At 40.9% G+C, this 14,599-nt stretch overlaps 2 protein-coding genes across 3 annotated transcripts in view; one reads left to right on the forward strand and one right to left on the reverse strand.

Moving 5' to 3' along the window:
- Positions 1-63: 63 nt before the first annotated feature.
- LOC137296816 (uncharacterized) lies at positions 64-4,856 on the forward strand. Its single transcript, XM_067828685.1, has 3 exons — positions 64-216; positions 1,543-1,654; positions 2,833-4,856. Exons 1-3 carry the CDS (start codon positions 168-170, stop codon positions 3,011-3,013), a joined length of 342 nt encoding a protein of 113 aa, XP_067684786.1. The 5' UTR covers positions 64-167; the 3' UTR covers positions 3,014-4,856.
- Positions 4,857-9,752: 4,896 nt separating this feature from the next.
- The window catches only part of LOC137297071 (uncharacterized), a 28,660-nt gene continuing 23,813 nt past the window's right edge, over positions 9,753-14,599 (reverse strand). Inside the window, exons 3-5 of one of the 2 annotated variants that reach the window (XM_067829042.1) lie at positions 13,392-13,530; positions 12,620-12,712; positions 9,753-10,986 (exon numbers count right to left, since the gene is read on the reverse strand). In XM_067829042.1, coding sequence (XP_067685143.1) covers positions 10,709-10,986; positions 12,620-12,712; positions 13,392-13,479 — 459 coding nt within the window. In that variant the 5' untranslated portion in view covers positions 13,480-13,530 and the 3' untranslated portion in view covers positions 9,753-10,708. Of the gene's footprint in view, positions 10,987-12,619; positions 12,926-13,391; positions 13,531-14,599 lie in introns of those variants that run through there. The other variant, XM_067829043.1, reaches the window with a different exon arrangement.

Raw genomic sequence — 14,599 nt, forward strand, 5'->3', positions numbered from 1 at the left:
TCGAGATAACGAGTGGTTACGCAATATTTCAGTACATAGTTACTATCTCTGCCGACGTCATGGTTTGTTTGTTGTCTGTTCCTTCCTAAGTCACGGACTACAACTTATCGTTGTGACACGATCGGGTGAGTAGTTCATTTAGGATTGAAAACCCCCCACAATCCACCATGGACGTGCTCTACTGCCTCACTGGACTTCTTCTGGTTTTGCTTGAAGGTGAATGTTATTGTTCATAAGAATACTTGCTACGATTTAAATAGGTGTGAGTGAGTTTAGTTTTACGGCGCTTTTCACTATAATACAGCAGGTTACCTGAAATCCAGCTGTGGAATCGACCCCGGATCTTCGGCGTTACGAACGAACAATTTGAATGTGAGGGTCCTCCGTGTATTGTTTCTAAAGAGCTACAACTGGGAAAGGCAGTTCAACTATGTCAGTTGATATTTGATGTCTTGTACAATAAATGAAGACACCTTGTCTCTTTGATGTATTTCGATGATAAGTTTCATTTCTAGGTAGTTCACCCACATTGTACTGACAATCCATGATAAACCTGATAGACAGATGGATGTTTCATTTACGTCTCACCTCATGTGAAAGTACAGATATATACATATGATATACATAGAATGAGCCACCCTTGATGGGCTATGAGAGACTTTAAGGTATATTGCATAAGGTGACATACGTGATCAAGGTAACAATATAAAAGTACCTATATAAAGGACTTTTATGTGTACAAAAGTATGTTTTGCCTGTGAAATAAACATGTAAATCAAACTAATTTGCTGGTTCAATGTTGTTTCAGAACGGCGTTATTTCCGCAAATACTTTACTGGTTCAGTGTTGTTTCAGAACGGCTCTGTTTCCGCAAATACTTTACTGGTTCAATGTTGTTTCAGTATGGCTTTAGCCTCGGCAAACTAATTCACTGGTTCAATGTTGTTCAAGTATGGCTTTAGCCTCGGCAAACTAATTCACTGGTTCAATGTTGTTCAAGTATGGCTTTAGCCTTGGCAAATTCATTCACTGGTTCAGTGTTGTTCAAGTATGGCTTTAGCCTCGGCAAACTACTTCACTGGTTCAAACGTTGTTTCAGTATGGCTTTAGCCTTGGTAAACTAATTCACTGGTTCAATTTTCTTTCAGTATGACTTTAGCCTCGGCAAATTAATTCACTGGTTCAAACGTTGTTTCAGTATGGCTTTAGCCTTGGTAAACTAATTCACTGGTTCAATGTTCTTTCAGTATGACTTTAGACTCGGCAAACTAATTCACTGGTTCAATGTTGTTCAAGTATGGCTTTAGCCTCGGCAAACTAATTCACTGGTTCAAACGTTGTTCCAGTATGGCTTTAGCCTTGGTAAACTAATTCACTGGTTCAATGTTGTTTCAGTTTGACTTTAACCTCGGCAAACTACTTCACTGGTTCAATGTTGTTCAAGTATGGCTTTAGCCTCGGCAAACTAATTCACTGGTTCAATGTTGTTCAAGTATGGCTTTAGCCCTGGTAAACTAATTCACTGGTTCGATGTTGTTTCAGATGTGAAGGCTGAGTACTGCTACAGTTCAGGGTACTCTTCAAGTTACTCGAGTGTTACGTACTGTTCCAGCGGCTGCTGTGGCACTTACAGTGACCAATACTGCTGTACAAGGTAGATCTAATGCTATTGGATATATAATACATGTAGATTCACCGCCGGCAAGACTCTTTGGGATGTGTTAGTCGACACTAAACCCTATGAGATCGCACTTCACAATCAAACCAAATGTCTCCATACCAAAGTCATCCAGAAGACAAAGTCGTCAATATCCCCCGCAACGGCAAAATATTCTTCATGAATATGTCTACTAATTATGATTACAACATGTCAGTGTTTTGGTGTGGCAGAGTGGAAGGATAATATTGAAGGTTTCACAGTTCTGCTCCTAAAAATAACGCTACCACCAAATTCAGTCGAGATCAAAATGGTTTGCCATGGAAACGCAAAAAGTATTTTTATTCAGAAATCCAAACCTACCAAAAGGCACCGCTATACCATCAGTCCTATCGATATGCCACGTTTGGTGAAGAAATAGTGAAAGGTTTTAAAGTTCTCTTCCGGAACGGGGCTCAAACACCAATTTCAAAGTCAAACTTGCTGTCATGGAAACCGTTAAAAAAATCATTTTCACACACTGATGTAACCCGAAAAAGGAACATCTAGAGATCATGGTGAACATGGCGAACTGGTGTACTCTCAACGCCACAGCCTAAATCATGTTTCCATGGAAAACACACAAAAAATAAAATTCATACCTGGATCTAACCTCCAAATGACACATCTAGGGATCTTGTTTAACATGTGTACCCAGTGTTATGAAGCTAGCATGTATAGATTAGGAGACACGATCCGAACAAGATCACATCCTCATAGTCACAGCCTAAGTCATTTGTACATAGAAACCACAAAAAATACAATTTATATCTGGGTCTAATCTCCGAAAGGCATGTCTAGAGATCATGCTTGACGTGTGTACCACGTTTGGTTAAGCTATCACAAATAGTTTAGGAGATATGCTCAGTGCAGTCATCTGCGCCTGTGCTAAGTCAGCGAACAGGCCTGGTCGTGTAGTTGGTCCTCCAGCAGTCGGCGCCACAATGATGGTGACAACAACAGGTAGATCATACATCAGTTAAACTTGCATTCATTTCCACTAGAACTATGGTCATAGCGAATACATAGTAATGGCTTTATTGTACAGTCTATGATGATGGGACAGTGTCACCTACATTAACGTGTCATGAAACAGGTTTTGCTGCTGCCTGACAGTTAATGTTTTCATGTTGCAGGTATGCAGGGACAGGCAAACTACAGCGGCTATGCGGGCCAGGCGCCCCCTCCCCTGCATACAACAGTTACCCACCCCCAGGCCAGGGAGCGTATCCCCCTCCCCCCCCCACTATAACGGACAACAGCCAGTCTAACCCCAAAATACGATGTTTTGGTGATTTAATACTACCACTGACTTGAGATTGATTGTCATGATAATGATAAAATGGAATGACATTGATACTTTTCACAGTTCTTCATACAAACTATAATTACACAATCAGTGAACAGGCTTGAAATTGTCTTGCGGCGATTAGTGATTGAACAAATACAATCAGTCATCTGTCTGACCCCTCCAACATTTTATAGCTGGGTACCTGAGGTGAAGTCAGAGGTCTGACCTTTCTAACATCTTATAGCTGGGTACGTGTGGTGAAGTCATCGGTCTGACCAGCCCAACATCTTATCGTTGGGTACCTGTGAAGTGATGGGTCTAACTAGTCCAACATCTTATAGCAGGGTTGAACTCATCGCGGAGCAGGCAGACAATTTCATACATGATACAGTGAATGCTGCACTGGTGTTTAACTTTAGGTTCACTATATATACAACGTAATTATGCACTCCTGTCCTTATCTTTGAATCAATGCATCTTCGTCAAATGATTTTTTAATGAAATTAGCATATGATGTTGTATATTCGGTAAATCATCAATATTCATTCTGCCCACATGAATATCATGTTTGTTTGTTTGCGTGTTTGTGTGTATAATATAGGTACAATGTATCATGATAAGATCGCTACTCACCAGTGCAAGGAATTTGCAAAATGTGTATGGTTTCCTGGTGCAAAACTTATGTAAGTTTTGTATAGGTTCATCTGCATATTCATTTTCGTAATGCTAAGACTGTTGTATAGGCTTATCACGCACCAGGCTTATCCCGCACCAGGCTTATCCCACACTAGGCTTATCCCACACCAGGCTTATCCCGCACTAGGCTTATCACGATAGCGGTACTTCATTGGTTCTTAATAAACCTTTCTGTTTGTTCTGTGAAGTGAAGTCATAAATCCCACGTAGTGATAGACTGAAGAGAAGAGTATATTGAAAGAACGAATCTGTGAAATTCAACCGTTGGTGCTATGGCATTATACGTCAGACCAATGCCAAATAGCTGATGGATTACGGCAAAATATGAAGTAAACATCTTGCAAACAAAAGGGACAAAAGCAGCAATAATTTTAATTGTAAATACCGTTGTCACTATATATCTTGCTACCAGTGCCATTGAGTGGAAAACGTGCAGGAGCTGATGGCGCGTGTACTTCAGACACCCTGACGGTATATCTGTAGACAGTTTCAATGGCTCCTGTGGTATCAGAATCAGCGCGTTGTTTCTTGTCGATTAGTTGCCACACTCCTTCTTTCTCCAACCACGACATGAGCGGTTCCAGGCGGTTGTTGTACTCGGGCACTGCCGTCAGGTTGTAGTCAAATATAGCAAAGCAGACCAGTCCACCTGCAACAACGGAACATACATCTAGAACACGCAAATCTAGACCAAACTCCATCAATCCTTTTCCTAGAGTTGTATGAGCCTAGTCTGAGTTTGGCGTATCCTTCAATATCACGTAGGTTTGATGTGAACCACCGACCTCAGCAGTACTCCAGCTATGTAGCCGTGCAGTATGGAAGTGAACACGCCACAACGTGACGACCAACGGTGACATCGGCTCACGTCGCACACAGCTGTTCAGCAATGTAGTCTACTAATTCCGACTGCATATCAATATAGCCAATCTTGTATTTTCACCCTCACATGATAGTTTCAAGTCGTAAACTGAATGGCTATCTGTATGTTCAGAGTAGGGTTTAATGCTGCAGGTAATAATGTTTTGTTCCATAACTTAAATAGTTAGCACAAGAAATGGTTTGTATGTGTTAATAATCAGTGTAAAGAAACGCTGGAACATGTGTTTGAAACATGGGAAGATGTGTTTCAAAATGTGATTTATAATGATTAAATGACAGATTTTGTTTGAACATTCTAACGTTATAAATGAAACATGGCAACAGGTCCACTGGCGCTTGTATTGCTGAGAATTATGAAATGCACAGCTTGGACTCGTAAGGAACAATAGCCAGATTTCTTTTCGACCGAATCCAACATTATTAGAAACGGTTCACTGTTTACCTAATTATGCTTGGAACTGGGGAACTTTTTCATTTGTACGGCAATAACATGTTTTAGAAACCCATTGCCTCTCGCTAACGAAATGCTATGAAGTTCAACTGAAAATACGCGATTGGCGAAAAACAACCTTTTCGTAACGTTAAGCTTTCGTCTTTTAACCTCTCATATGAAATAAGGTGTTAATTTTTCCTAGCCCACACGGCTTTTTTTTTTAGAAAAAACAACGGTATGGCGTGATCGAGTCCGCCATGATTGTCCTTCACCTGCAATAGGTTATGACGAAAAGATAATACCTTTGTATAAATTGCGAAGTTTAGATTCAGTCGAAAGGATGTTTATCTGGCTTTGATTCTGTACGAATCCCGGGTGTGTGTTCCATAATTTCCATGCCAGAACTAGTCCACAAATGAGAGAGGGCGTTAGTGCGCGTTACATCCCTTTGCTTATCTACATGTAGATGGCTATCAGTGTAGTAGTGTTGGGCCTAGGACGTATTATTTACAGCAATACAAGCCCCTTGTGAGCCAGGCATCCCATCCCACCTGGCTTCACCACACGGACCATCTCCAGCAAGGCTGCACAGGGGAGGAGACCCAAGTTGAAACATCCCGCGGCCACTACACAGTCGTAGAAGTCTGTAGAAAGAAGGGTACCAGAGAATGTTCTAGGTTCCGATACATCAGAGATAATCCTTGAAATGCTAAGCATACCCAGTGGTTGATCACATGAAACACTAGAGGAACTAACAGGCACAGTGACGCGTACGCACTGCTGCACGTGTAAATATCTGCAACAGAGACCTTTCCATAATCACGATGACAGCAACAGTACAGTGACCAGAGAATAACTTATAATATACACATACATATGCACATGATGAGAATATCTGCAAAGAAGGCCAAGGGGACGTTTCTACACGTGGTGAAAAACAACTGGGACCCTAGTACCGTTTAATATAACGTACAGAAAGGGTTGTTGGACTCTCTTAACATCAGTAGGTCCAGCTGACACACAGCGGCCTTAAAGTGATCAGGGTCAAGAAAAGCAGGCGTTAGTATCGCGAACACCAATTGGCACCGTTGACACACTTCGGTATCACCTGATGACAGAACTGTTGAACAGGTGTCTTTATCCACACACCTGACTCTATGTCATCAATATGGTGACCGTCCATAAACTCCAGAGAGTACGTCTTGTAGACCTTCTTTTTCATGGCCTGGTGCCTCATACCGCTGGATGGATCCAGGCCATCTATGTCACTGAAACCTCTCTCCTTCAACTGAAACATGGGATCGTGGGGTTAATTACCCTTCTAACGTCAACCGCTTCTGTGACTGGAATATGACACACATATGAAAATCTCTAAATACCTAAGTATTGTAGTTTAGCTGCATTCAGAGTATCATCAATGAAAACGTAGAAGTGTCTCAGCGATGTCATCAAAGTCAGTTGAAACGTGTTAAATATGTATCAGCATCATGCATACTTCACGGCCAACAAACTCCATTGGTTCCTACAGTGGGTGACGTGTAAGACCTAACACATTTTCGCCTTTGATTTTGACTTTCCTCATCAGCTAGATACCATGCAAAACAAACACTGTGAAAGCATCTCCATGTCAGGTGAATCAATAGTCACCAGTAGTGTGTACAAACTAAGTTCTCACCTGCTCGCCGACCAAGCCTGTACCTGCACCCACATCCAGGATCCTCACAGACGATGCATCCGTTCCCCGGAAGAAGTCTGCCACTCCATCGGACAGAAACTCGGGGTCTTTGTACTCTTTCGCCTTCCATGTCTGATCAGCGAATAAAGACTACATGAAATACACATCAGCACAGCGAATACACTTTAGTGACGGAGAGACGATGTTAATGGAGAAGTAAGTGTAATGTGAATGACTCCCTGTATAAAGTATAACAAAACAAACAATCATGTACATCGTCCTTAATCCCCAATCTGTGTTATTGGCTTCCATCATTGTTATCATAACTGTCGGCTTCCTATCTGTGCTTGTTTATACTGGCTTCCAGCTTTTGTTAACTCATTCCACTTGTTACTTTGTTATTGTTTACCTGTATATATATACAGCTCTGTACCCCATTCTCATTCACCTGCTGAAGGGGTAAACATTAACTCCGAAACGTTGTGTTCTCATAATAAAAAAGTTGATATCCATAAAAATCTTCATTCTCAGAAACACAGACTTATATGTGAAAGTGATACTTCAGCCTCCATCGATGATGCTTATTTCTAATTAGCCACGTTGCAGATATTGACTTTGCAAAGTGGAAAGTCACGGGGTTTAGTACGAACACATGCAAACACAAGGTAATTGTTCACCCGGAAAGCACAACAATATATGTGTTGTCCTCTCTTCAATTCCCAGTTCATTCGTAACGTTTTACGTCAACACCAGAATCTGTGTCAGGTGCGCAGCAATAGACAGTATTGAGGGCTTGTCCAACTTCCATGGTGATCTTTAGCTAAAATCACTTTAGCAATGCCCCTGTAGCTACCCATGTATCAACCAACACTCCATACGTACCTGCTAACTGGGGACCAGCATCAACCAACTCTCTCAACGTACTTGCTAACTGGGGACCTGTTTCAACCAACTCTCCCTGCGGAGCTGCTGACTGGGGACCTGTATCAACCAACACTACCTGCGGAGCTGCTGACTGGGGACCTGTATCAACCAACACTCCATACGTACCTGCTATCTGGGGACCAGTATTAACCAACTCTTTCAACGTTCTTGCTAACTGGGGGTCGGTATCAACCAACACTCCCTGCGGAGCTGCTGACTGATGACCTGCATCAGCCAACACTACCTGTGTACCTGCAACAGGGACCTGTGTAACCAAAAACTCCATACGTACCTGCTAACTGGGGACCAGTATCAACCAACTCTCCTAACGTACTTGCTAAATGACGACCAGTATCAGCCAACATTCCCTGCTGAGCTTCTGACTGGGGACCTGTATGAACCAACAGTACCTGCGTACCTGCTAACTGGCATGGGGACCTGTGTCAACCAACACTTCATACGTACCTGCTAATTGGGGACCTGTATCACAGGACTGCAGAGAGATCAACATGCGTTCATTATGACAGTTTGGTGCAGCAATTCAGTACAGAAGTCGGTCGCTCTGTATGACGCCAAGGGGGTGATCAGACTCACCACAACAACACCAGGAACATACCATGCTATTGAATACATGATTCTATTTAATTGAATATAATGCATTTTGTAATAATAATGCCCACTTGCCTCGTCATAGATATCAGCAACTGTGGAGAAAATCCTGACAATCTGGTCTGGAGTCAGGCCTTCTCTGGCCTTGTAATCTTCGAACGCAGCAAACTTGACATCGACGGCAACAACCTCGCCATTCTCTGCTATTCTGTGCATTGCCCTTCTTTTTACTAAGAGTGTCGTCTTCCCCATGAGACTTGAAGCTTTCTTCTGAATACACAGCAACAGTATCAAAAAGCAGCAGATCATACCTACACACGGACACCACGTTGATACATATCTCGGATATTATAACACTTTTATTAACTTTTATTAACAGCCCGAAAAGAATTCACTTTGCAGATGATTTGTTGGAAGAGTCACAATATATATTGTACTTACACAGATGAACGAACTGTTTAGTGTAGTGGGATACAATTCCGACTTTGGAGAAGGTATTCATATACTACTTCATAAGCATGCCTTACATAATATAATACATAATACTTACGAAGCAGATGTTGGAATGTAATTATCTAATGCACGAATAATTTTTGTCGAGTTTTTATAAGCGTCCGATTTGCACATCTCACATTTCAGTTGACTGGTGTTATGTGACTGGCTCTCCGGAATAACTGTAGAACATGACAGGTCGAGTCTGTATTCCAAGTCTCTGTCCCAGAGGTCTACAGGTAATAATGGCAGTTACTGAACATGCATCTACAATCCCAAGTCACGTTTCATGCAACCTGACACTGATCTGTGTACGGATTTAAATTTAGGGAAGGTTTCTGTAATGTTTCACTTCCTGACCACCCAAGGCACACTTTGAGCATGTGTATTCCCAGTACCAAGCAATGGTATTTCGGTCTGTACGATCTGACAGAAGTACAACAGTACATGCAAAGAATTGTGTAAAGTGTGGAGGAACAGCTTCTGGGGATTTAGCAGTTCTTACATTTCAGTGAGAAGACACATCTAAAACCTGGCAATCTTCAGAAGATCCTGAGAAGTGTATAGCAAGCTAATTTAGGGATAGCGTTTTGAACAAAGAATAATGACTGCATGGCGTTCAACTGGAAATAAAGGTCGATGTTTCATCTGATTGATCTTCCAAATTCATATCGAAAACATGTTTTGAGTCTGGAACCTGAAAACATAATTTACTGGTAATTTGTTCGTGGACAAACATGTTACCAATTCTGTCCCGATGCCCCGTTTGGGGGATGATATGGCCATCGGGAGAACCCAGTTGCAGGGTAATCATGTCTTGTTCTGGTCCTTCACTAACGCTAGCTCAGGTAATTAGCGCAGGCTCACTTTTGTGTGGACTTTCACAAGCTTTCAAGAGATTACACAAATACATTGTAATGTGTCCGCACGCACGTACATGTTCCTTGACGATGTGGTGTAACCATGGTAATGCATGGGTGTGCATGCATGTACATGTTCCTTGTTGCCGTTGTGTAATCAGCAGCACCAAAGGACATAACAACGAAAGATAAGCTAGGTGTTCATTGTTTATTGCGCCATTATCACTGTAGAATACAACATAACCTGTTTCCATGGATACTACCACATCATGCTGTTACCACAACCATACCGCTAGAGAATGAAAAGGTTTGTTTCTGAATAACCTTCTCAGCTTTGAGTAACGACTCTTCGTAAATATGGAATATGTTCTATGGTCTTTTCTCTAAAATTCTCAATATTAGGGACAAAATATGAGGGACAATATACATTCAATAAATACAAATTGCATCGAAGACAGTAGATCATGAAAACAGTGGTGTTATCTGAGACACCTTTACGACGTTGTTACGCGTTGACTAGACAGACATTCCTCGTGATTTACAGTAACAACGTTCCAGAGTCTTGGTTGTGTTTCTGAGTTGATTAAATCTGCCGAAAATAGCTGACAAAGTAATACGTTGCTATATTACGTAATTGGGTTAATATCCTGAACATGTACATGTTGAACATATCCATTTATACATTCGGCTTAGCTACCCCACCCCCTCCCGGGACTCTTCAGTCTAAACCTTTAAATGTTTAAAAACAAAGGGAACATGGAGGGGTTATGTGTGGTTCCTGGTGTCTAGAATGTATTCTAGAAAATACTTAAAATAAATTATTTCCTCTTGGATTTAGAAAATCGAAACTTGATAGCTGGTAATACTGAAAAGTGCATATGCTATAACGAAATGTGTTGACAGACCCAAAAGGCTTATCACGACAGCAGTACTTGAATGGACTTCAATATTCCTGTGCTCTGTGCACAGAGTTTGTAAATCCCACATGATGCTAGAGTGAGGAGACGTGTATATTGAAAGAGCGAATCTGTGAAATTCACCCGTTGGTGCTATGGCATTATACGTCAGACCAATGCCAAATAGCTGATGGATTACGGCAAAATATGAAGTAAACATCTTGCAAACAAAAGGGACAAAATCAACATTAATTTTAATTGTAAATACCGTTGTCACTATATATCTTGCTACCAGTGCCATTGAGTGGAAAACGTGCAGGAGCTGACGGTGCGTGTACTTCAGACACCCTGACGGCGTATCTGTAGACAGTTTCAATGGCTCCTGTGGTATCAGAATCAGCGCGTTGTTTCTTGTCGATTAGTTGCCACACTCCTTCTTTCTCCAACCACGACATGAGCGGTTCCAGGCGGTTGTTGTACTCGGGCACTGCCGTCAGGTTGTAGTCAAATATAGCAAAGCAGACCAGTCCACCTGCAACAACGGGACATACATCTAGCACACACACATGACTCTAAGTACTTTTCACATCGGCCCATGTCACAGACAGCTGTTCACCAATGTAGTCTACTAATTCCGACGATAGCCGACGCAAATTACTGTATTTTTACAGACATGTCCATATTGGTTTCAAGTCACTTATAATTGTGTTTAGCTAGTATATTCACGGTAACTTTCAGCGTTCCATAGCTGAAGTATTTAGCAGAAGAAATCTTTCGAATGTGTTCAACACGGATGTAAGAAACGTGAGTAGGGACACTTCAGAGATAGAACTAATCATCAATGTGTTTAACAAGGATGAAGCGACAGATTTTGTTTGACCATTGCTGCGAGAGTGTATGTTCTGTAATTTGTATTGTTATTGATTAAGTGATAGTTAATATTGGGACAAAATGTATAAAGTTTTGAGTGATAGTTATTATGGGTCACATTTCGTATCACGGTAATAGTGATTTAACGGCACGCCTTTAAGGTATCGCTTTAGAGTTGCCTCCCTTTGGTGTGTTTTGACTTGGTAAACACGAGCCTGATCGCAATCACTGGAATGCTCAAGAATCAGCGACTGTGTATATATAAGGCTGGTTGTTGCGTTGACAGGACACACACACACAGACTTCGGCCTATCTACATCTGTCTGCCTCTTCCTCAAGCTTGACCTACATTCAAGATAGCTCCCCGTGAAAGATTTAGTAGAACCGTTTCTCACTGAAAATCAAGACTTTGGTGAGTTGATATAACATTTGTTACCCATTAGTTTAGATCTGACTCAGTTGCATTGTACTCGAAACCTCTATTGTGAATCTTTGTATTGTGCTCTTTGATCAATACATTTTATTGAATATTTTAGACTGGTCTTTGTTAAATTTTGCTTGTTCTGCGGGAATTTCTTATACCTTTGGTGAAGACAAATTTTAAACCGTAACACATTCTAACGTGGTAAATGAAATATGGAAACCAGCTAACAAGGACTTATTTTGCTGAAAATTTGGAATACACAGCCGGGACTCGTACAGAATTCATTTCGATTGAATCCAAAATTATTAAAATCGGTTCACTATTTACAAAGTAACTTTGCTTCAAACCGGGAGCAGGCATTTTTTCATTTGTATACCAAACAAAATCATGCCTCTTGGAGAAGAAATACTAAGTATTTCAAGTGAAAACACGCAATTGACGAAAAGACATAACCTGCTCGTAATCACTAGATATTTCGCTTTCGTATTTCAACCTCTCAAATGAAATAAGTTACTGACATTAACCACCACACACGACGGTATCAAGTGATCTTAAACGCCATGATTTTCCTTCACCTGCTATCTCCAACAACGTGCTGCTCTCTGACTGACTAAAAATATAACATCTGTGAATATTTTGTTAATGTTGGTTTCAACCAAAACAATAATTTATTCATTCTGTATGAATTCCGAGTGTGTATACCATAATTACCCAGCCAGAATTAGCCCAGAAATGAGTGAGGGTGTTCGTCAACTTTGTGAGCGTTACACCACATTATGTGCCTATATGTAGATGGCTATCAGTCTAGAAGTATTGGATCTCATTATTTACAGCAATACAAGCCCCACGTGAACCAGGCATCCGATCTCACCTGGCTTCACTACACGCACCATCTCCAGCAAGGCTGCACAGGGTAGGAGGCTCATGTTGAAACACCCTGCGGCCACTACACAGTCGTAGGCGTCTGGGGAAAGAAGGGTACCAGAGAATGTTTTTGGTTCCAATACATCAGAGATGATCCTTGAAATCCTCAGGATATCCATTGATCGTGATTTGTGAATGTTCATTGGCATCGGAGACAGAATACATTGCCCCAGACTGCAGATACTTCCTTCTGTTGCCTTTCCATTCTAAATCCTCATGGCCGTCTTTGAGCAAATCCAGCCTGCATGACATCCTGAATACATGTGTAGTACATTATCATAAACATATCAACCTCCAGCTCCTTTGGACATAGTGTAATAACAATAGAATCTCACGGTACGTATACATAGCACTTGAGTGGCGTAGTCCGAATATCCTTTCCTGGGAGAAGTTACAGGGGCTGCTCAAAATCGGTTCTAACCCAGACCTTCACGGGTCATACATATACATACTCACAAACATGCACATATACATGCACAAATACACACATATGTACAAGCATACGCACGCGCACACGGATAAAGGGACACTGGCACCTAAGAAACCCTGGACCGCACAATGTACAGTTTACATTTTGTTACAAGCTCAAAAACAGCGGCCCAAAACATAATCAGGGTCAAGAAAAGCATGGTATAATATAATTAGACTCAGTCGACAAACATTAGTATCATCTTACGACAGAAGTTTGAAGTGTAGAACTGGTGTCTTTATCCACACACCTGACTCTATGTCATCAATATGGTGACCGTCCATAAACTCCAGGTAGTACGTCTTGTAGACCTTCTTTTTCATGGCCTGGTGCCTCATACCGCTGGATGGATCCAGGCCATCTATGTCACTGAAACCTCTCTCCTTCAACTGAAACATGGGATCGAGGGGTTTAATACAATTTTAACCTCAGCCGCTTCTGTGACTGGGATATGACACACCACTCAGTTGAAACCCCTAAATACCTAAGTATTGTAGTTTAGCTGCATTCAGAGTACCATCAATGAAAACTTATAAGTGTCTCATGTAGTTTGGAATTTTGGCTGTTTCAAGTCGCAATCAGCAATATTCCACCTCGTGGAGGTTTTGCTGCACCCAGGGTATCATCAATCAAAACGTGTCATGTATCAATATGGCGTTTTGTCTTCTTGTATCAATACACTCTCAATCACCAGTGAGTGTCTCATGTTGCTCGGGGTGTTGTTGTTTTAAACAGCAATAGTATAAATAATGGTGATTCTGGAACACCCTGCTATAAGGCATAATATCCTTTCCTCACTTATCTTAATTTATAAACCCCATAATACGACCAGTTTTTATCTTCCATGTAAAGGTTTATGAGTAGTGATAAAAATGAACTATGAGTGGTCCACCCCATATAACCCATGATATAAAAACATATCCTTCCCTCACTCATCTTAATTTATAAACTCCATAATACGACCACTTTTAATCTCCCCTGTAAAAAAGTAGCCAACAGTCTTCCTAGTGAGAAGAAGACCGTTGGAGTAGGGGACTAGTTTATATAAGATATCAATTTACATATTGATTTCATTGTCCTCCTCTTCTTTTTCATCATTTATCAATTCATCTAAAGTAGCTTTATATTTATCTTCACCCTTTTCTACAATTGCAGTTTGTAATTTTAACACCAATTGAAGTACCAATACTATTAATACATAAAGAAGTAACATCAACAAATCCTGAATATTTTGACCCTTTAACAAGAAGTCTATGAATATTATTCTGATCAGGTTTATCATTTTCCCTTAATGGATAATAACCAGATGTTTTCCCATTTATAATAATTGGTTTATATTTATCATATATGTTTACCCAATCAGCAAATTGAGATGAATGAGGTAATTCATGCGTTTTTATACTTAGAATAGGATTATCTAAAGGGGTGCCATTTTTACATTTTCAACAGTTGTTTGAC

This window comes from Haliotis asinina, chromosome 9, assembly GCF_037392515.1.
Source record: "Haliotis asinina isolate JCU_RB_2024 chromosome 9, JCU_Hal_asi_v2, whole genome shotgun sequence".
In the NCBI taxonomy this organism is placed as follows: domain Eukaryota; kingdom Metazoa; phylum Mollusca; class Gastropoda; order Lepetellida; family Haliotidae; genus Haliotis; species Haliotis asinina.